The following is a 22,817-nucleotide window of genomic DNA, read 5'->3' as shown; positions in this document are numbered from 1 at the left end:
AATCAATGTGTGAGACTGGAGAGAGGTGTTACTCGTGTACAACTCTGAACACTAAGAAGGGAAGAGACGGGGCACCTGCCAACAGTGCAGTTTTTCCTTGGGATTTTTCCCCCCATCTGGAGTCAGGAATCTTTTTTTTTTTTCCTGACGTTTGGAATGGCCCTTTGTTTCCTGTGCATGTTAAATTAGAAACTTTATACCTTCGACATGAAACGCTGGCGCTAAGCTGGGTTCTGAGAGGTGGATCCAACTGGGGAAACCTCTCTCAGACAGGTACAAGAGGAGACACTTAAGATCTTTTAAAATCTCTGGGGACTGTTATGGAGAAAGTTTTGATGCTGAGATGATGGCATTAACAGTATTTATTTTATTAGAATTCAGCATATTCCAAGGGGTGTATTGTACAAAAGGGCAATAGGTTCATGTTTTAAAACTGTTCTGAAATTCAACAATCAACTCGTTTCAAAATCTGGAAGCAGTAGAGTTGGCTCAATCTTTGAAAACAGGAACAAATTTGAAAAGAAAAAATCTGCTGCCCTCTATTGGTGACAAGGTGAAAATGTCATTTCCACACTGTTACCAACAATTCACTGCCAACAAGCACTTCTCAAAATAAAAAGTGGGAAAGTCACAGTTCAAACACAAAAATCACTTGGTCTTCTTTTTCTTTTTGGACACAGGCGTGTCAGAGTTGTCCTGAAGACCCTCGCTGTCCTTTGCTTTCCTCTTCCTGTTGATTTTATCGCTGATGTACCCGCTAGAGTCACTGTTTAACAGATCCGTGGATAATGGAAGCTCCTCAATGGCCTCCTGGGTTTTGTCCTTTTTCTTCTTCTTCTTTTCTTTAGAATTATTAGAGTCTATCTCCACTGCGATACTCTCCTCCTTGACTGCCCGGTTGCCGTTCAGGTCTTCCACCTCCTCTCTGTCCACCTCTTTGTCCCTTTTCTTCTTTTTCTTCTTGGGTTTTGACGCTCCGGAGCCTTCTGTCAGTTCTTCTGTGGTGGTGGCGTCCGGTTCAGTGGCTGGTTCTGTTTCCAAATTTTCACTGTTGCTAAATGATGCAACCAGTTCTTTAACCCTGGAAACACATCCAAACAGAACAGGAACGTCACAGGAAAGTCATAACAGGTAGGTCACACAGTGGATGCTGGAACAAAACCTTGCGAACTGTGATGTCGTCAGTGGGCATGTCATTGTTCAGTAACTCAAGAAACCGCTCAGAACTTCAGATACAGCGTTATAGCCCAGTGGAGCTGGACGGGGTCATTAACAACGTTTCATATAAATAAATAATAGGAGATAAAACAGGAACATGCTCTGTTTGTGTGTGTTTCTGGGGCTGTGTTTGGCACGACACCATGCGTGTTGGTCAAAGCCGCGGCTCTTGGTTATGTTTCTCCGCTGTATAAAAAGCTCAGCAGGACGCCTCTGAACTCTGCAGCATTTACACACTATTATATCTCACTCTGATCTGACTCCACGGTAAACAAAACATAAACAATGACCCTATCATGACTCTGACAGTTTGTCTGTGGTTCTGACGCTGTATTCATGCCCCTCCGCAGATGACATATTACTGGCTCACCTCAAAACGTGTAGAAACGTTATCCTGAACAATCCATCTCCACGTCTGAGCCTCCTGCCGCTAAGGCTACATGGCGAAGTGAAGACGCATTTAACAAATATTACTCAGCTTTACTTTTCTGGAGACTGCAACATATGTACTGTTTTGTACAGTATTCCCTCTGCCAAAGTGTGTTTGTATATGGGCTGATAACTTCAATAACCCCCAAAATATTTGTGAAATCACAGCCTCCATTCAGCGAAAAAGCTAAAAAACGCAGCTTCTGTCTCTCAAATCTGTGTCAGTGACAGGGGATTCATTACAATATTAAGACCAGGGGTCTTACAAGAGCATTTTGGCCATTTTTGAGGAGTGTTTTATCATATTCCTGCTTTGTGTTTTCTTTTTAAACCTTGCTGAGCACTTCACAAAACACTCAAATCTGGTCATAATAAAAGCTGTTGATTGGACCAAAGCTCTAGAGAAATCCTACCTGGCTTTTCCCAGTCTTCCTCTGATGAGAAGGACGCCTGCCACATCAGCATCCAGCTGGAACACTTCAAACTCCAGGGGACTTCCCACCATCAGGCCGCTGTCCCTCCACTGCTCAGGGGTCAGTGAAGCTGGCTTCACCACACAGGCGTTAAAGCAACCATGCACCAGGCAACCCACATGACCAACGGATATCTTGTTTATGACACCCTGAAACACACACACACACACACCACATGAACAATAAGAACTAAGGAACTATTAGGAGAAAAACATTCTTTACATTGGTCATTTGATGTGTCCAATGTTTTATCCAAAATTTCCAAGACGCAAGGCACACAAAACATTGTTATTTCTCATATTTATCTCCAAACAAATCTTTATATTTATAGCAGAATGCCTGGAGTACATTCTTTAGTCCAGTAACTTTAATGTTTGATTCTTTATTGTAAAATCTGACACTCACCACAAGTTTTTGTCCTATCTTTGGTTTGAAGATCACAAAAGAGGCCTCGATGTCCAGGTGGATGAAGCCCTGGTCGTCAAATATGTCGCCGCGGTGTCCTAAAACTTTAATGTCGTCGTATGCCAGGGGCACACCTTCCACACTAAAAGGAGACGAGAGAAATGTTTAGTGTCTGTAGAGCATCTGTTGGTGAGTCTGAAGAGTGTTTAGTGTGTGTATAGTAAATTATGGTGTGTTTAGTGTGTGTACAGTATCTGTGGGAGTATTGGAGAAGTGTTTAGTGTGTGTATAGTATATTATGGTGTGTTTAGTGTGTGTATAGTATATTATGGTGTGTTTAGTGTGTGTAGAGCATCTGTTGTAGGGTTTGAAGAGTGTTTAGTGTGTATAGTATATTATGGTGTATGTAGTGTGTGTGGAGCATCTGTTGGAGAGTTTGAAGAGTGTTCAGTGTGTGCACAGTGTCTGTTGGAGTGTTCAGTGTGTGCACAGTGTCTGTTGGAGTGTTCAGTGTGTGTACAGTATCTGTTGGAGTGTTCAGTGTGTGTACAGTGTCTGTTGGAGTGTTCAGTGTGTGTACAGTATCTGTTGGAGTGTTTAGTGTGTGTACAGTATCTATTAGGAGTGTTAAGTGTGTGTACAGTATCTGTTGGGAGTGTTTAGTGTGTGTACAGTGTCTGTTGGGAGTGTTTAGTGTGTGTACAGTATCTATTAGGAGTGTTAAGTGTGTGTACCGTATCTGTTGGGAGTGTTTAGTGTGTGTACAGTATCTGTTGGGAGTGTTTAGTGTGTGTACAGTATCTATTAGGAGTGTTTAGTGTGTGTACAGTATCTATTAGGAGTGTTAAGTGTGTGTACAGTATCTGTTGGGAGTGTTTAGTGTGTGTACAGTGTCTGTTGGGAGTGTTTAGTGTGTGTACAGTATCTATTAGGAGTGTTAAGTGTGTGTACAGTATCTGTTGGGAGTGTTTAGTGTGTGTACAGTATCTATTAGGAGTGTTCAGTGTGAGTACAGTGTCTGTTGGAGTGTTCAGTGTGAGTACAGTGTCTGTTGGAGTGTTCAGTGTGTGTACAGTATCTGTTGGGAGTGTTTAGTGTGTGTACAGTGTCTGTTGGGAGTGTTAAGTGTGTGTACAGTATCTGTTGGGAGTGTTTAGTGTGTGTACAGTATCTATTAGGAGTGTTAAGTGTGTGTACAGTGTCTGTTGGGAGTGTTTAGTGTGTGTACAGTGTCTATTAGGAGTGTTAAGTGTGTGTACAGTATCTGTTGGGAGTGTTTAGTGTGTGTACAGTGTCTGTTGGGAGTGTTAAGTGTGTGTACAGTATCTGTTGGGAGTGTTTAGTGTGTGTACAGTATCTATTAGGAGTGTTAAGTGTGTGTACAGTATCTGTTGGGAGTGTTTAGTGTGTGTACAGTGTCTGTTGGGAGTGTTTAGTGTGTGTAGAGTATCTATTAGGAGTGTTAAGTGTGTGTACCGTATCTGTTGGGAGTGTTAAGTGTGTGTACAGTATCTGTTGGGAGTGTTTAGTGTGTGTACAGTATCTATTAGGAGTGTTAAGTGTGTGTACAGTATCTGTTGGGAGTGTTTAGTGTGTGTACAGTGTCTGTTGGGAGTGTTTAGTGTGTGTACAGTATCTATTAGGAGTGTTAAGTGTGTGTACCGTATCTGTTGGGAGTGTTTAGTGTGTGTACAGTATCTGTTGGAGTGTTTAGTGTGTGTACAGTATCTATTAGGAGTGTTAAGTGTGTGTACAGTATCTGTTGGGAGTGTTTAGTGTGTGTACAGTATCTATTAGGAGTGTTAAGTGTGTGTACAGTATCTGTTGGGAGTGTTTAGTGTGTGTACAGTGTCTGTTGGGAGTGTTTAGTGTGTGTAGAGTATCTATTAGGAGTGTTAAGTGTGTGTACCGTATCTGTTGGGAGTGTTAAGTGTGTGTACAGTATCTGTTGGGAGTGTTTAGTGTGTGTACAGTATCTATTAGGAGTGTTAAGTGTGTGTACAGTATCTGTTGGGAGTGTTTAGTGTGTGTACAGTGTCTGTTGGGAGTGTTTAGTGTGTGTACAGTATCTATTAGGAGTGTTAAGTGTGTGTACCGTATCTGTTGGGAGTGTTTAGTGTGTGTACAGTATCTGTTGGGAGTGTTTAGTGTGTGTACAGTATCTATTAGGAGTGTTTAGTGTGTGTACAGTATCTATTAGGAGTGTTAAGTGTGTGTACAGTATCTGTTGGGAGTGTTTAGTGTGTGTACAGTGTCTGTTGGGAGTGTTTAGTGTGTGTACAGTATCTATTAGGAGTGTTAAGTGTGTGTACAGTATCTGTTGGGAGTGTTTAGTGTGTGTACAGTATCTATTAGGAGTGTTCAGTGTGAGTACAGTGTCTGTTGGAGTGTTCAGTGTGAGTACAGTGTCTGTTGGAGTGTTCAGTGTGTGTACAGTATCTGTTGGGAGTGTTCAGTGTGTGTACAGTGTCTGTTGGAGTGTTCAGTGTGTGTACAGTATCTGTTGGGAGTGTTTAGTGTGTGTACAGTGTCTGTTGGGAGTGTTAAGTGTGTGTACAGTATCTGTTGGGAGTGTTTAGTGTGTGTACAGTATCTATTAGGAGTGTTAAGTGTGTGTACAGTGTCTGTTGGGAGTGTTTAGTGTGTGTACAGTGTCTATTAGGAGTGTTAAGTGTGTGTACAGTATCTGTTGGGAGTGTTTAGTGTGTGTACAGTGTCTGTTGGGAGTGTTAAGTGTGTGTACAGTATCTGTTGGGAGTGTTTAGTGTGTGTACAGTATCTATTAGGAGTGTTAAGTGTGTGTACAGTATCTGTTGGGAGTGTTTAGTGTGTGTACAGTGTCTGTTGGGAGTGTTTAGTGTGTGTAGAGTATCTATTAGGAGTGTTAAGTGTGTGTACCGTATCTGTTGGGAGTGTTAAGTGTGTGTACAGTATCTGTTGGGAGTGTTTAGTGTGTGTACAGTATCTATTAGGAGTGTTAAGTGTGTGTACAGTATCTGTTGGGAGTGTTTAGTGTGTGTACAGTGTCTGTTGGGAGTGTTTAGTGTGTGTACAGTATCTATTAGGAGTGTTAAGTGTGTGTACCGTATCTGTTGGGAGTGTTTAGTGTGTGTACAGTATCTGTTGGAGTGTTTAGTGTGTGTACAGTATCTATTAGGAGTGTTAAGTGTGTGTACAGTATCTGTTGGGAGTGTTTAGTGTGTGTACAGTATCTATTAGGAGTGTTAAGTGTGTGTACAGTATCTGTTGGGAGTGTTTAGTGTGTGTACAGTGTCTGTTGGGAGTGTTTAGTGTGTGTAGAGTATCTATTAGGAGTGTTAAGTGTGTGTACCGTATCTGTTGGGAGTGTTAAGTGTGTGTACAGTATCTGTTGGGAGTGTTTAGTGTGTGTACAGTATCTATTAGGAGTGTTAAGTGTGTGTACCGTATCTGTTGGGAGTGTTTAGTGTGTGTACAGTATCTGTTGGAGTGTTTAGTGTGTGTACAGTATCTGTTGGAGTGTTTAGTGTGTGTAGAGTATCTATTAGGAGTGTTAAGTGTGTGTACAGTATCTGTTGGGAGTGTTTAGTGTGTGTACAGTATCTATTAGGAGTGTTAAGTGTGTGTACAGTATCTGTTGGGAGTGTTTAGTGTGTGTACAGTATCTATTAGGAGTGTTTAGTGTGTGTACAGTATCTATTAGGAGTGTTAAGTGTGTGTACCGTATCTGTTGGGAGTGTTTAGTGTGTGTACAGTATCTGTTGGGAGTGTTTAGTGTGTGTACAGTGTCTGTTGGAGTGTTAAGTGTGTGTACAGTATCTGTTGGGAGTGTTTAGTGTGTGTACAGTATCTGTTGGAGTGTTTAGTGTGTGTACAGTATCTGTTGGAGTGTTTAGTGTGTGTACAGTATCTATTAGGAGTGTTAAGTGTGTGTACCGTATCTGTTGGGAGTGTTTAGTGTGTGTACAGTATCTGTTGGGAGTGTTTAGTGTGTGTACAGTGTCTGTTGGGAGTGTTTAGTGTGTGTACAGTATCTGTTGGGAGTGTTTAGTGTGTGTACAGTATCTGTTGGGAGTGTTTAGTGTGTGTACAGTATCTATTAGGAGTGTTAAGTGTGTGTACCGTATCTGTTGGGAGTGTTTAGTGTGTGTACAGTATCTGTTGGGAGTGTTTAGTGTGTGTACAGTATCTGTTGGGAGTGTTTAGTGTGTGTACAGTATCTATTAGGAGTGTTAAGTGTGTGTACCGTATCTGTTGGGAGTGTTTAGTGTGTGTACAGTATCTGTTGGGAGTGTTTAGTGTGTGTACAGTATCTGTTGGGAGTGTTTAGTGTGTGTACAGTATCTATTAGGAGTGTTAAGTGTGTGTACAGTATCTGTTGGGAGTGTTTAGTGTGTGTACAGTATCTGTTGGAGTGTTTAGTGTGTGTACAGTATCTATTAGGAGTGTTAAGTGTGTGTACAGTATCTGTTGGGAGTGTTCAGTGTGTGTACAGTACCTGTTGGAGTGTTCAGTGTGTGTACAGTATCTGTTGGGAGTGTTTAGTGTGTGTACAGTATCTGTTGGAGTGTTTAGTGTGTGTACAGTGTCTGTTGGGAGTGTTTAGTGTGTGTACAGTATCTATTAGGAGTGTTAAGTGTGTGTACAGTATCTGTTGGGAGTGTTTAGTGTGTGTACAGTGTCTGTTGGGAGTGTTTAGTGTGTGTAGAGTATCTATTAGGAGTGTTAAGTGTGTGTACCGTATCTGTTGGGAGTGTTAAGTGTGTGTACAGTATCTGTTGGGAGTGTTTAGTGTGTGTACAGTGTCTGTTGGGAGTGTTTAGTGTGTGTACAGTGTCTGTTGGAGTGTTCAGTGTGTGTACAGTATCTGTTGGGAGTGTTTAGTGTGTGTACAGTGTCTGTTGGGAGTGTTCAGTGTGTGTACAGTATCTGTTGGGAGTGTTCAGTGTGTGTACAGTGTCTGTTGGGAGTGTTCAGTGTGTGTACAGTGTCTGTTGGGAGTGTTTAGTGTGTGTACAGTATCTATTAGGAGTGTTAAGTGTGTGTACAGTATCTTTTGGGAGTGTTAAGTGTGTGTACAGTACCTGTTGGAGTGTTCAGTGTGTGTACAGTGTCTGTTGGGAGTGTTTAGTGTGTGTACAGTGTCTGTTGGAGTGTTCAGTGTGTGTACAGTATCTGTTGGGAGTGTTTAGTGTGTGTACAGTGTCTGTTGGGAGTGTTCAGTGTGTGTACAGTATCTGTTGGGAGTGTTCAGTGTGTGTACAGTGTCTGTTGGGAGTGTTCAGTGTGTGTACAGTGTCTGTTGGGAGTGTTTAGTGTGTGTACAGTATCTATTAGGAGTGTTAAGTGTGTGTACAGTATCTATTAGGAGTGTTAAGTGTGTGTACAGTATCTTTTGGGAGTGTTAAGTGTGTGTACAGTATCTGTTGGAGTGTTTAGTGTGTGTACAGTATCTGTTGGAGTGTTTAGTGTGTGTACAGTATCTGTTGGAGTGTTTAGTGTGTGTACAGTGTCTGTTGGGAGTGTTAAGTGTGTGTAGAATACCTGTTGGAGTATTTGAGCAGCTCTGTGTTGAGCTCTTGCTGAATGCCTGTTCTCTTCTTGTTGAGGTAAAATGGCGACAGCAGAATGTGTCGGCGGCGCGTGTCCAACACGAGACACGAGTACGGTGACTGCACGAGCGCGCAAGCCTCCGCGAACGACGGTAATATCCCGGGAGAATCGCCGCTAGCTCCGGGTTGCTGAAAGTTCGCCATGCTCCTCTACAACACGGAAAACACACGTGGTTTGTGTCGCTGTACTTCTACACAGAGACGCTCTACTGCCGCCCGCCGGGGAGGAGGACAAACAGAGGTATTGCACGTATTACCAGAGCAGCAGTCCGCTAACGCTCGCCTGCCGTAATAATAAGCTACAACTCTGAAGAGGAAAATAGGCAGCGTTTTATACAATTATTCAACGGTTATTAAATTCAGGCATAACTTAGCGCCTTCATCCCTTCAAATACTTCCTTAGACAGCGTTCAGTGTTCGGGTCGTGTTCCAAATCTCAGACGGATCCCTACTATCATCTCTGAAGTGCACACTTTCGAGAAAAAAAGGGGCAATGACAACAGGATTTGGCTTTCACCTGCAAAATTTGATATGGTTAAAGTCAGATGAAGAGCATTTTGCATAATGCAAACAAAAATATAACAATACAATTCTATGTTACAAATAAAAACATCCAAACTCTGCAGTTTCTTTTTAAAAAAATAATAAACTCTAAGGCTGGATTAAACTGAACTATAGTGACCTAGTGCCACTCCTTATGCACTGGCCTTCTTCCATGTATTAATCCCTGCTCCTGGCCTGGTGTATAACCTGAAAGGCCTCTGGTGCGACTCTGAAAGCACTCCACTGGCTCCGCTATGTCAGTACAGATCAATACAGGACTCTACTTTCTTTGTCAGCCTCATTGTGCTCAGTCCTGTTCATCCTCCAAAAACCAGGGCTCAGAACTACAGTCCAGACTCAAACGTTTGAAATCAAGACCCTGAGTATATCATTCTCAAAGAGCACACATGCTTACACAGCACTGTTAAAAATCGTTGTGCCTCTGAGGTGGAACGTTCATTCATAAATTCATTCATTTTCTGGAATCACTTCACCCTGCTCTTGGTCGTGGTGGGCTGGGTGCAAGGCAGGATCACAACCTGGACATGGCAGCACCGAGGACGCCAGTGTCCATTTACATTTTCAGTGTCTATTTACAATTATCCTCATAGAAGAAACTAATAAAATATCAGAGCTATCAGCAACGTGTACAGAAGCATTATGTGCTGCGCATGCGTGATTCAAACCTGGTAGTAACAGGCCTCAGTGTGGAGTCTGCCAGCTGAATTCTGATTGGCTATCTGCCTCATTACACGTCAGGCCATCATAGCAAGCTTGTGTTTGGTCCTTTTGCACATCAGTCAAATTCCTTTTCCTGCAGTAGTAGGCGATTTATGGCCATATTACATAACGCACCAGACTCCCTAGAGAGTATGGAAATGCGAGTATAGGACACCACACTCTCGCCCTGTCCCTCACAACCATGGATGGACTGGTTCTAATAAAGAGTACTGGGCTTTGTCCCAAATAATAGGCCCACCACAGTCAGCACGTTTTCTCCTTTTCTTCTTAAAATGAAAAAGCCAAAGGGACCACTCAGTTATAGCCAATTAATTGTTTCATTAGCGCCCTCTGCTGTCAGATTTCAGTGTCTCTCTTTCTCAAATTAATTACGGAGCCAGGCTGAAGACTACAGCAAGGGGACCTTTCTGGACCTCTGTCCGCCCTTGCTCTTACACTCACAGCTGTGGACAATGTTACATAATCGACCTAACAATGTGTTGCTGGAGGAATCTGGAGCAACCGGAGGAAACCTACACAGACACAGGGAGAACACACCAAACTCATCACAGACAGCACCACCCAAACTGGGGTGAAACAAGCATCTGCTAAACTACCGTCACCAGTCTAACAAGAAAAACAGGCATGTAAATAGGCTGCCGGAAACAACACACAGGTGACAGCCAGGTGTGTGTAGAGCAGAGAAAGAGCAAACATGGGCCAGTGTATGTTTGGCTGAAAAGCCAGAGGCTGGAGAGACCTTGGTGTTGTATGTGTGTGTCACAGTGCAAAGATGCTACTTATTTATGTTGTGAATCTTTTAAGACACTACAATTGACATTGTTCAGAAGAGCATCCTCCAACCATCTTTAATATTGACCGTCTGAGTCTTTAGCACCATAGTTGACACAGCAGAGGCAGCTCCAGTGAAGGTCAGGCAGCTGGACAGTGTACAGTAACCACAGTGAGTTTATATGTGGGCAGTGGACAGCGCTGTGTGGTGACAGGTAACACGCTGATGAGTAACGACAGTAAAGCTTACACAGCATTGGCAGCGGGCTGTTTGTGCTATGGTGGTCCTCTTTCTCTCACACATACACACACACACACACGAGTGAGAACAGCACTGAGCCATCGAGCTGATTTAAGCAGTCTATGGTGATGTGTGATTATTTGTGATAACACCACATCAGTGTTCTATTTTCAACCAAATCATAGTCCATCCGATCTTTTATTTAATTTACGCTACACTCAATATATCTATTAAGCAGGCAGTATCTGTACATTTAGGAAATATATCTGAGGAGGTCAGACATGTCATAATACACTTGGAAGGCAGGAAAGTTACAATTAGCCCTAAGTGAGGAAAGGAAATAGACACGAAAGAAAAACACTGGCAAATTAAACAATGACGCTGCTGATGAACGTTTGAGTGCAGTTGATGAATCACCTTCAATGTGTGAAACCAAGTGCCTCATTAACATATTATTTACAGGAAACCCCCACCCCCCTCCCAGGTCTGCTGAGCTATTAGCTGCACTCAGAGGTGGTGTTTTAAGCAATGAGTGCACAGCCCCCTTTACTGGCCAAACATTACAGTGTTTTATATCATTTTTCATTCATTCATTATCTGTAACCCTTATCCAGTTCAGGGTCACAGTGGGTCCAGAGCCTACCTGGAATCATTGGGCGCAAGGAGGGAAAACACCCTGGAGGGGGCACCAGACCTTCACAGGGCAACACAGACACATTCACTCACACACTCACACTTTTGGATACTTTTAGCTGGATACTCACCAATCCACCTACCAACGTATGTTTTTGGACCGTGCGAGGAAAGCGGAGCACCCGGAGGAAACCCACACGGACACAGAGAGAATACACCACACTCCTCACAGACAGTCACCCGGAGGAAACCCACACAGACACAGGGAGAACACACCACACTCCTCACAGACAGTCACCCGGAGGAAACCCATGCAGACACAGGGAGAACACACCACACTCCTCACAGACAGTCACCCGGAGGAAATCCACACGGACACAGAGAGAACCCACCACACTCTTCACAGACAGTCACCCGGAGGAAACCCACACAGACACGGGGAGAACACACTACACTCCTCACAGACAGTCACCCGGAGGAAACCCACACAGACACAGGGAGAACACACCACACTCCTCACAGACAGTCACCCGGAGGAAACCCACACAGACACAGGGAGAACACACCACACTCCTCACAGACAGTCACCCGGAGGAAACCCACACAGACACAGAGAGAACCCACCACACTCCTCACAGACAGTCACCCGGAGGAAACCCACACAGACACAGAGAGAATACACCACACTCCTCACAGACAGTCACCCGGAGGAAACCCACACAGACACAGGGAGAACACACCACACTCCTCACAGTCACCCGGAGCGGGACTTGAACCACAACTTCCAGGTCCCTGGAGCTGTGTGACTGACACACTACCTGCTGCGCCACTGTGCTTTATATCAGCTGTTAAAAAAAAAGAGAGTCCTTATTCTGAGTCCAGAATAAGGACAACAGAGGATCGACTCTCCTTATTACAGGTCAGAGAATCATCACAATGAGTTTGAAAGGTTAATTTTACGGTACGTTTAATACCTAATGTTCCTTTAAATTTACACGCACAAGCACCAGACATGAGTTTAAAATCCCAATGGTCAGTGAAACTTTCTAAGAGCTTCTTTAACGAAGAAATCTGACCGTTCACAGCTGAGGTCATTCTCTCCCATTCAGAGGTGAAAAACCTTACAATCATTTTTGTGTGCTGTGGAAACAAGCAATTAAAACTCCATAGATCCATTTCATTCATTTTTATTACATATTCATATGAAGCCTCTATATAAAAATACGGTAAATCAACAATTTGTTCGTTATACAAGCATTTTACATTGTGCATTTTGTAGGTTTTTGAGGTCAGAGCATTCAGGATGCCATAAAGGTCAGCATTACAGTTTCAGCATCGACATTCCAGTGTCCGATCACCAGGGATTAATGGATAGTTGCAGGAGGAGGAGGGATAGCAGGACAGGAAGAGAGAGAGAGAGAGAGAGAGAGAGAGAGAGAGAGAGAGAGTGAAAGGATTATGCATGCTCATTTTGTGCACATTTGGGGGTACGAAGTTCTAGGCATGTCATCGGTCCACTGTGCTCATTACTGACCTCTCCTGGGGTCAGTAACTGGATGCTGATTGGCGGTCAGTCCTCAGAGGTGAGGTCGTTTTATGCCTCAGCAGTGTAACCGGACCCTGAGAGCCTGAAAGCATCTCAATAACGTCAGTACCAATCAACACAAAGCGGTGGTCTGCCGAGACTCTGGAGACAGCCCACCCTCAGGGCGATGCACTGTGGCCATTATAAGTGATCTGGGGGATGCCATTACTGGAGTTATCTAGAACCTCCTGAAAGAGACAGAGAGCAATCTGTTTACACACTCACAATATTAGTACACTCACATTGTGGGGGCTTATTTATGTTGATGAGCTCTTGCCCCTCGCTGCCGTTGTATGATTAGCTGAAACAAGGTGTGCTTTTAGGTCCTTTACACCTTTATTTGCTACACAAAACATGGGAATTCATCCGTGAACTTACATTTATGTTTCGGCATAGCTGCTCGAGATGAGGGTAGGTACATGACCTTTGCCTCTGATGTAAACAATGACTACTGACATGCAGACTGACCAATTAAATGTTTACAGAGAAGGTTATCGACCAACAACAGTAGCTCTACAGTCAGATTGTCCAATCAGAAGATTTTAGGCTACTTCACCACGCCCCCTTCTCACTCAAGCGAACCCAACACTCAAGGGTGACTATCGGAGTAGGGGAGGGCGGGACTAGTTTGTGAACGAAACGCTTCTCGAAGTTCTATGTAAGCTCTAGAAAAACAAAATCCAACTCCAACTCCAACATTTTTTTAAGTCTAAGAAAGAGGACATGTCCGGGTAAAAGAGGACGTCTGGTCACACTATGTAAAATGTACCCACATTGCCATTGGTGTAGGAACCGCGGGGGATGGGGGGGGGGCATCCAACCGCAAAATTGGATACAGCTGCATTTGCCCCCCCCCCAAACATATAACACTACTGAGAGATATATGCTTTAATTTGACAAATTTTTATTTTCAAAGTGCGCCACCATGTTTTGGCAGCAAGTCAGACAAGTTGTGTCTTCTTTTAGTCTTCATTAAGGCGTCTGTTCAAATATAAAGCTGCTCCAATCATCATCTTCACTGGCCTCCACTTCACCGTCAGAGTCTGGTTTATAAAGTTAGTGTTGACCAGCTCTGGGCCTGTGGTCAGTAACGAGAGCACAACAGATAACACTGACGGCTAAACATGCAGCAAGTTAATGTTAGTCTTTAGCCGTGTCCCAAACTGCACTGAATATTGTGTAAAAAAGATATATATATACCATCCTTAGCACTTTCTAACGTTAATGTTAATCAAACGCTGTTCCACAACATTATAAATGCAGGATTGTACTGCCTTATCTACAGGACTCAGCTTATAGTTAATATTTTGAGTATGGAGTGGATTTTGACAAATATGCCTCACTCCTACGCCCTCCCACATTGCCCCCAGTGGTTGAGGGGCTGAGTATTTGTTTAAAACAGTTAGCGTTTCCTTACAAATCTTCACACAAGTTTAGCCCCTGGTAAAACTGTCAAAAGTCACGATTCACACATTTGCAAATCGGGACGTACATGTGTGTGTTTGTGTCCCCTACCTTCTCGGCCATCTCGTGAGAGTGGTGCAGAGAGTGCTCGCGCTCAAGGAACATGCGCTGCTGCTCGCTGCTGGCCAGTCTGCAGGTCAGCCAGGTGGACAGTGTGCAGCTGCTGATGCCCAAACACGCCAAAGACATGGTAGCGAGGTGCAGTGACCTCACCGCGTCTGGGCGCTTGACCAGCGCTCGGACAAACTGCAAGTTCAGAATTCCTCCAATCAGACCACAGATACAACAGGCTGAAAATAGTATCATCTGAGAGAGAGAGAGAGATGAAAAAGCATAGCATGTAATAAAACAAGTTGCTCTAGAGCAGCCACAAACCTAAAGTTATCACGTCCAATGCCATGTGTTGTTTAGAAGGGTATAAACCCACCGGCAATAGGTGGTAGAGCTGTAGAACTATGTTGTGTTGCAGCTCCATTGAAGTACTTTATAGTCGTTCTGACAGATTGTAATACACAGCAGGAAGTATAGGGGGCGATATGGCTTTTGTTGTTTCATTCATTCATTCATTGTCTGTAAGTGCTTATCCAGTTCAGGGTCACTGTGGTTTGGGAGCCTACCCAGAATCACTGGCCGCAAACCAGGAACACACCCTGAAGGGGGCGCCAGTCCTTCACAGGGCAACACACACTCACACATTCTTTTGTTGTTTCATTGCATCCAAAATCCTAAACCCTAATACTAATCTCAGTACTAAGCATCAACTTTAACCTATCCTCAACACTAGGTAGAGATCATATCGTCGATGTCCAAAATAAAGCATGTATCTCCAAAATAGTAACTTCACAGGGGAAGGAAAAAGTTTTGAAAAAGTACTATGATGTAGTAAACTAAACATCCACAAAAATGGAGAAGCATGTTTTGCTTTGGAAACAACCATGGAAAGAATGAAAAATGAGACTGAGACTGAGACTTACATTCGAACAAACATCTTTAGACATGCACCGAAGAAGCTATAAGCGGCTACCGTTAAACAAACTCCAGGCAACCTTCGTTATAAAGTTTTGCCATTGTGTATATTTTAAGGATCCTAAAGGTTAAAGCACAGTCAGCGAAAGTGAAACAGAATGAATGAGAGATGGAGGGAAAATGCAGAACGTTTTGTGGCCATTCCGGTTTGTGCTGGCCTGTTGTTTTTAATTGTTCGGACGGGCTGCAGACAGAGCCGTTATCTAATGTCAACCAAACCACCCACTCAGCACTTTCCAGCAACTTTTACCTCAGATTACAGCGAGAGTAGACGCTCTCTCGTGCTATTTAGTCGCGGTCAAGGCTCTCTTTATCACTGTACCCTTGATTAGACACACACTGACTCTTTTTGCTCAGAATGCACTAGAGTACGCGCTGTAAGAAAACACACACTCTGCTCCTCATTGATTATTAATGTTACCAATCCTGCAGCAGTGGTTCAGCTAAAACACTAGTTCACACTATTTCCCACTTGGCACAAATGTAGTCTATCAGCCGGGGCATGTCCAGTGTCCAAAACGTTGTTAACAAACACTTGAACTCGATAGTTACCAATGTTCGCAGTGAATGAATGCAGAAACCTTATCTCAATCCCTAGTTCAGATCTGTTGATGTGGTTACAGACAGTGTGATTTACTGTAAACCATAAAACTCTACAAAACTTCACTGTGTAGCTGAAAGCTTCGGTCAGCCATTTTTGACAGATTAGATTGCTGCACATAAAGAGACATCAGACTAGTCCTAGTGTTTGCTAGCAGCTCTAGCTTAGCTTTGCAGTTCCAGTTACAAGCTAATAAGAAAAATGTGGACACAATGTGTGTTTTGAATGATAGATTACATTGAAAGTCAGTTTAAAATAGTCCTTGGGCAGAATTGTATTTTAGTTGTTGTGTACTTGAGCAAACATCGTTCCATTGTTGCTGTTAATTAATCAAGCTAGGCTAACGTAGCATGCTAAAGTGGTCCTCAGTGTTCTGTAACAATTCTAAACAAACACGGCAGTGGTTCAATGCATTTAGCCTTTGTCAAAAACAATTGCCCATGCTCTGCCCACAAATGCATCAATTCTTAGCTGCTATAGTGAGGTTGGGCCACTATTTGGACCCTCAAAGTTATTCTCTTTGGCATGTTTAATTCAGCTCCGCTTGCTAGCATGATGTGCGCAACTCACATAATGCTACCAAGTCTGTAGGGGAAGCTCAGTGCTAACAACCCTTGAGATGTGTGTTTAAGCACAGCTTCATTATACACCTCCACACACTTGGAGAAGAAGGCTAGCTAGTCATTCTGATGTTACCTAGAAGATGTACAAATTGGTTGGCACTGTGTATAGCTCTGTTTCAGTCTGTGTATGAATTCTGCAGTGAAGCCTACAATCTGTGAAAAGCAGTAGAAAGGCACTGGGTCACACACCGGCTGTCCACCCTTAACTGGCCATATGGCGATTCTGAACACAAGCCCAATGCTGTTAAACCCTCTCCTCACTCAGATGGTCTCTTCCCACTGTGGTGCTTCTGTGAATTTCTGATATTTAGATAGTTTTGGTAAGTTTTAGAGCACTTATGTGCAGCCCACTCGGACACTGTGCTGTTTACTGGAGAGAGATGAGGCAATGGAAAGTGAGAGGGAGTGATTTACAGTGGACATTGAGATGGTAGAGTGCCCTGAATGCCATAACAAACAGCCATTACAGAGGAGAGGGCGCATCAGTCCAGTCATTTTTCCACTGTGTGCATAAAATAAATCCAATCAGAGGGAGGGAGAGAGAAAAGGAAAGTGAGAAGGAGAAGGGGGAGAGAGAGATAAAGAAAACACAGAGAGAGACAGAGACAGGAGCAGATGATGGAGAGAGAGGAGGAAGGAATAAAAAAGACAGAGAGAGAGAGAGTGAGAGAGAGGCAGCCAGACTGAGGGAGAGGTGAAGTCCTTCCAGACTGGGTTTCACTTTGCTATCGATTGGTCATTAACACTCTCCCCTGTGACTCCTCCGCTCTTCTGAAGGAGCTTAATTGAATCTGCAGCAGGTTTATGGCGCATGTCCGTGCACACACGCAGCACAGCGCAGTGGAGAAATGCATGCACAGGACTGGAGCGCCATTAACATCAACATGAAGCGTGAGAGTGGAAAGGGTCATGGTCCGTCGTTAGAGTATTATGGGCTGTGGACACCTGTTCCTTTAACATTAATAGGGAGCTGCCCCAGCCCTACAGTAATAGCCTCTGCTCGTCGGATAGGGCTGTACACTAGGTGATGGAACACTGCTGTGAGGATTTGATTGCATTCAGCCTCCCTCAACACCCATGGCTGAGGTGCCCATAAACAAGGCGTTAAAGCCCCAGTTGGTCCCAGGGCTCACCCAGTGTGTGTGTGTGTGTGTGTGTGTGGGTGCACCACCATAAATGTGTTAAATGAAGAGGCACAGTTTTGTTGTACTGTTGCTCAATAACAAGAAAATCGTATGTGTGTCACATGATCTATGCCGTGCGTACACTGGAGGGGCTTTATCCCCCTTCATACACGCAGTTATACTTCAACACTGCCCCTCAGTACTTCAGAGTATTTCTATTTCCAAGTCTGTGGGTCCATGCTACTCCATGCTACTCGACTCTGCCTGGTACCTGGTTCTTTTTCTACTACAACAGTGGGCTTTGGAAACCACAACGGTGGCGGTAATGTTAAGCGGTATTTACTCATGGTGTACTGGTGTGTTGTTGTTGTTTGGGACTGAACACAGCTCCGTCATCAGTTCAGACAGATCAGTAGAGTGTGTTCCTTCCTTGTTGCAGCATCCAGCTCTCGCTGGATTCTTTCTTCGGCCACTGATCCAAGGAGCGTTTGAACCTCTTCAAAAAACGACGGCGTAATTTTACGAGCTGCTGTCATGAGTCGGATAAAAACAAACGTGATCTCTGCTGCAGCTGGAGATTTTACAGATGGAGAGTTGGTGCTGGTCGTCTGCGTTGCGTGGTGTAGAGTGACGACTCTCTGGATGATCAGTGCCAGGGTTTAGTCCCTACTCGGACTAACAGCGACTAAACAAGAACCCGCTTCCAGAACCGTAAAGTAATGTAGGTTCCATGCTGTGGAAAAGCACCATTAGAAACATTAACCATATCCACTGTATGGCCAAAACTTTGTGGACATTTTCCCATTCAATATGAAGATTCAAAATGAAGAGTCCTGGGTTTTTTGTTTTTTTTTTGCAGTAACAGCTTCCAAGCTCTGGGAAGGTTTTACATAAAATATGTGCCATAAAACATCACAAAATGTAAACCTAAGTGTACACAATGCCCTGGAGCTCTGTTGAGGGTGTGTTCCCGTCTGGCGCTCAGTGATTTGGGGACTCACCGCAGTCTTAATCAGGATGGAGCACTTACAGAAATGAATGAATGAATGACTATTCACAGCACTGCAGCGGTAATAAAGCGTTTTAAACATTTTAAACATTTCACAACATTTGTGTTGCTGCACTTTAACTAAAAAGATAAATGAGATACTTTTGCTTTTATTGGAGCTCTATTAAAAATGTATGAAGTGTATCTTTATTTTCACTCTAGTAGACGATCTGCATGCATTATCCTCCTTATCCTCTGTGGTCATGAATATAAATATATTCACATCTCCATTAACATTAAAGTCAATACAGCGTATCATAATGAATATAAGTTAGAGGGGGGTGTAAAGTGGAGCTGCGTTCTCTGTGTTGGATATTCGTCTGTGAACCTGACATCACCAATATCTTTGTGGCTAAATGTCATCAGATCCTCACAGCTATGTTCCAGTATCAATTAGAAGGAGTGGAGGCTGTTACTGCTGCAAAGAAGGCAGATGGAAGTATTGGATGAGCATGGGCTGTGGCCCACTCCCCTAGAAGAATGGATGGAGGGGGCTCAGTACGACCTCACAGCTGGCTGCCCACCTCCCTGCTGAGGACCCGAGCAGGAGGCTGACTCTTCTCAACTGCTTCGGCCCTAGTTACACACCGATGCTGCTCTCAATGAGACACTCCTGGCACAGCTGTGCTAATGGATATAAAGAGAGAGTGAGAGCGAGAGAGAGAAAGAAAGACGGAGGTTTGGTTTTGGTTGAGCTGTCGATGAAAAGCTGTTTTGATGATGCTTTGTGTAAGTCCAGACTGCTCCTGTCTCCTGGGGCCACGGGGGGCTTGCCATAACCACAACTACTGCATCGACTGCAATGACTGAAGCTTTCAAGAACTCATGGCCTATTCTCCACTGACACACATATGACCGGAAGAAACAGAAACAGGTGTTTAGGGGAAAAGCTGGAACAGAAATGCACTCACAACCAGGCCAGTCCTTTTCTTTGCACACAGCATCCCACAGAGGCCGCACACCAGGAACTGAGAGAGAGAGAGAGAGAGAGAGAGAGAGAGAGAGAGAGAGAGAGAGAGAGAGAGAGAGAGAGAGTGATGAGAGAGAGAGAGTGAGAGAGAAATAGGAGACAGAGAGACAAAGAGAGAGAGAGAGAGAGAGAATAGAGAGAGAGAGAGAGAGAGAGAGAGAGAGAGAGACAAAGAGAGAGAGAGAGAGAGAGAGAGAGAGAGAGAGAGAGAGAGAGAGAGAGAGAGAGAGAGAGAGAGAGGTTATTGGCGAAATTGCTCATGACCCCCTGAGAGGCTTTCAAACTTTTGGCAAAGAAAATGTAACAAAAAACAGAATCTGACCATCTGACCAAATACTTATGGACACACTGGTGTAGCACTAAAACAATGCAACACAGTGGCTCACTATAATTGACAAAAACACCTCCAGTTTATATCTCAAGCACAGTACAATATAATCTTAAACACTCCTTATAGTTTCAGCATTAATGGGTGGGCCTTTAAGCTGAGCATCTGTTTTTGTGACATCACAAAAACATCGGCGCCATTTTAACAGCTTAGTTGACATATAATATATATATATTGTAATAGTTGTAAACAAAATATATAGAAACATAAAAGTGTATTCATTCATTCAACATCTGTAAGCGCTTATCCAGTTCAGGGCGGCGGCGGGTCCGGAGCCTACCCGGAATCACTGGGCACAAAGTGGGAAAACACCCTGGAGGGGGCGCCAGTCCTTCACAGGGTCATTCACATTCATTGTGTTTTTGAACCATGGGAGAAAATACCAAGAGTCAGCAAGAGAGCCCCGGCACAGGCTATGGATTAAACACTGTATAAAAAGAGCATAACTCATACCCAAATAAACTTTATCAGAGGAGAAATAATGGACAGGGACTGTCTACCTGGTCTACAGCAACGATCACAGAAATTTGTTTTTTCAAAGCATGGACTTCAGTCCCATCTGATAACTTTGGGTTGAGGTGGAGTTTGTGATAGAACTCATGCAGCATCAACACCTGACCTCACTCATATTCTTACAGAATTAGAATCACTTTACTGACCACCATTTGTTCTCCGCATTTAACCCAATCCGTGCAGTGAAACACACATTTACACACTAGTGAACACTAGGGGGCAGTGAGCACCCTAGTGTTAAGTGCCTTGCTCAAGGGCACTTCTGTCATGACCTGCCGGCTCTGGGGGTTGAACCAACAACCTTCCGGTTACACGCCCAGTTCCCTCACCACCAGGCCACGGCTGCAATCAAATCCTCACAGCAATCACCCAATATCTAGAGTAATGCCTTCCTGATAGAACAGAGGCTGTTACCGCTTTTCTAAAGAAACATTAGTCGAGCAGTGGACGCAAACTTTCTGGACGTTGCGTGTGTAAAAGTTGCGCTCCAGCAACTACAGCCCGACAGCTTTAAGACTAAACTGTGTATGGATCAGTTACACATTGTTTAAATACAAACCAAAGCCTAATTAACCACAGCTATGGACAATCAGTGCATGGAAGGCATGAAGTAGTTTGAAAGAATAAACAGCGCATTGGTGTGAGGCTCAAAACAGAAGCGTTCACAACAACATTAATGCTTTTCCTTTTAATTGAGAACCCCACAGTTTAAAATTATGCATCAGTAACCATTTAAAATGTAATTAGAGTCATTCACAGAGCTATTAAATGTGGTTAATTCCTTCCTTTAGAAAGAACTTCTGGCCCAACTTCGACAGCAGCAACAAACTGTGTTTAATTCCACTCTTGATTTATGTTTAATTTTATTGCTTTTTATTACCCTCCAATCAACCATTTAATCTTTTCTAAAACAATGGATATATTTGTATTTTTAATTTAACTTTTTATATTTAACATGTTTTTATCTGTGCGTATGTTTTATTTTTAAATGTAATATTTTTCACTGCAGATAAATCACACGTTAAATGACTTTCACTCTTATTCTACTAAAGTCAGCATTATATTTTTCAAAATAAAAGCCCACTATGCAAAGTTTGCATTTGTAATTAGCATGTAATAATTAGATAGTAATATGATTAAATTATTCGGTAGCTGCATGTGTAAATATTTATTTTATAATATTAAAGATATTACTCTTAAAAGTGTGACGTTTCTGCTTTGTCTTATGATGTCATAACCTTATAATTACAGACAGAAATGACAGCGAATGTCCACTGTGTTACAGCTGTAAAACACACTTTTTTCATCCTATTCCTCAGTGACTGCGCTTCACGTCAGACGACAACAGCATCACTGTAGTGTGTGGCGCATGTAGTGAGTAAAGCCACTGGTTCGATTCGCTGCTCAGGTTAAGCACAGATCTTTAAGAACCCATGTTCTCAGCTGGTGTGAGGTGCAGTAACTCTGGACATCACACTGGAGCTGACCACTTAAAGACAGAACAGGTCAGAAACCACTTCAGCAGAACTACTGTCCTGTGTTTGAGAGAACGACCCTATAATATTATACACTTCACCAGAGCTGCATTTACTGCACTGTTATTTACTGACAACTAGGGTGCTGATATTTCATTTAGCCAATAAAACATGATTTCCATTGTTGTTGATTTTAGTTTACTGCAATATTTGAACACAGCAGATGTCCTTCACATCGTGTGAAAATGCTACCAACAGAAATGCTACAGTATTAATTGCAATATCTTTCTATATTCACATTCATTGAAAGTTAAGAAGGGTTTCTCTGTTACTATTTTGGGACATGATTTTGATTGGACAAAGTAAATACAAATTATTACTGTGTTATTACCATATTGTTGTCATTTCTGTGAAATCAAGCGCTACCTAGAGTTTCCTGCCCCTTGCCATCGAGGAACCACTGGTTTCCTAATGAACCTCTCAATTCATGGTCCTTTGGAGAAGTTTAAATCGTGAAGTTCAGTGTTATGCAAATCTAAACACATCCGGTGGTCCTGGGTAGTCGATAAATCAGCTCTACCCCGGTTCTCATCACTGTAAACAAAATCAGAGTCAATGCACGCCTTCGCTGTGTTTCTATGTGCACCAAGTGCACACGTCACCACGTCACCACTTCACGCATTCAAAAAGATCCAAGTTAGAAAAGAGACGTACACACACTCCGCTCCACACCGGAGACGCGTCCCCCTGCTGGGTCTTGTGGTTCCCGTGCGCTCTGCTGAGCGCCACGGCTCCGAGCGCGATGCTGGACACCCCGAGCCCCAGCTCGAGCGCCGACAGCACGAGCAGGCTCCAGATGATCTTGCGGCTGGTGCACATGCTCGCTCGCGCATCCTTCCCGCCGGAGCACGCGCTGTTAATCCACGGTCCGTGCGCTCGCCCTCTCGCTCGCTCA

The 22,817-nt window shown here is 43.5% G+C and overlaps 2 protein-coding genes across 5 annotated transcripts; both read right to left on the bottom strand.

Moving 5' to 3' along the window:
* Positions 1–350: 350 nt before the first annotated feature.
* Positions 351–9,667, bottom strand: polr1f (RNA polymerase I subunit F). 2 transcript variants are annotated; one of them, XM_066674983.1, is made up of 5 exons: positions 9,346–9,667; positions 8,049–8,266; positions 2,526–2,667; positions 2,061–2,269; positions 351–1,081 (listed from the first exon to the last, which is right to left on the bottom strand). In XM_066674983.1, exons 1-5 carry the CDS (start codon positions 9,406–9,408, stop codon positions 649–651), a joined length of 1,065 nt encoding a protein of 354 aa, XP_066531080.1. In that variant the 5' UTR covers positions 9,409–9,667; the 3' UTR covers positions 351–648. The 2 variants fall into 2 exon arrangements, with proteins under 2 accessions (XP_066531080.1, XP_066531081.1); XM_066674984.1 differs by lacking the exon at positions 9,346–9,667 and adding an exon at positions 9,075–9,313.
* Positions 9,668–12,708: 3,041 nt separating this feature from the next.
* On the bottom strand, positions 12,709–22,756 carry LOC136700538 (transmembrane protein 196). 3 transcript variants are annotated; one of them, XM_066675926.1, is made up of 4 exons: positions 22,577–22,756; positions 19,428–19,484; positions 14,146–14,400; positions 12,709–12,818 (listed from the first exon to the last, which is right to left on the bottom strand). In XM_066675926.1, exons 1-4 carry the CDS (start codon positions 22,739–22,741, stop codon positions 12,750–12,752), a joined length of 546 nt encoding a protein of 181 aa, XP_066532023.1. In that variant the 5' UTR covers positions 22,742–22,756; the 3' UTR covers positions 12,709–12,749. The 3 variants fall into 3 exon arrangements, with proteins under 3 accessions (XP_066532023.1, XP_066532024.1, XP_066532022.1); XM_066675927.1 differs by having other exon boundaries at positions 22,595–22,756; XM_066675925.1 differs by having other exon boundaries at positions 12,750–12,839.
* Between the last annotated feature and the right edge of the window lie 61 nt (positions 22,757–22,817).

Source organism: Hoplias malabaricus, chromosome 6 (assembly GCF_029633855.1).
Source record: "Hoplias malabaricus isolate fHopMal1 chromosome 6, fHopMal1.hap1, whole genome shotgun sequence".
In the NCBI taxonomy this organism is placed as follows: domain Eukaryota; kingdom Metazoa; phylum Chordata; class Actinopteri; order Characiformes; family Erythrinidae; genus Hoplias; species Hoplias malabaricus.
This window is presented reverse-complemented; position numbering and strand designations above follow the sequence as displayed.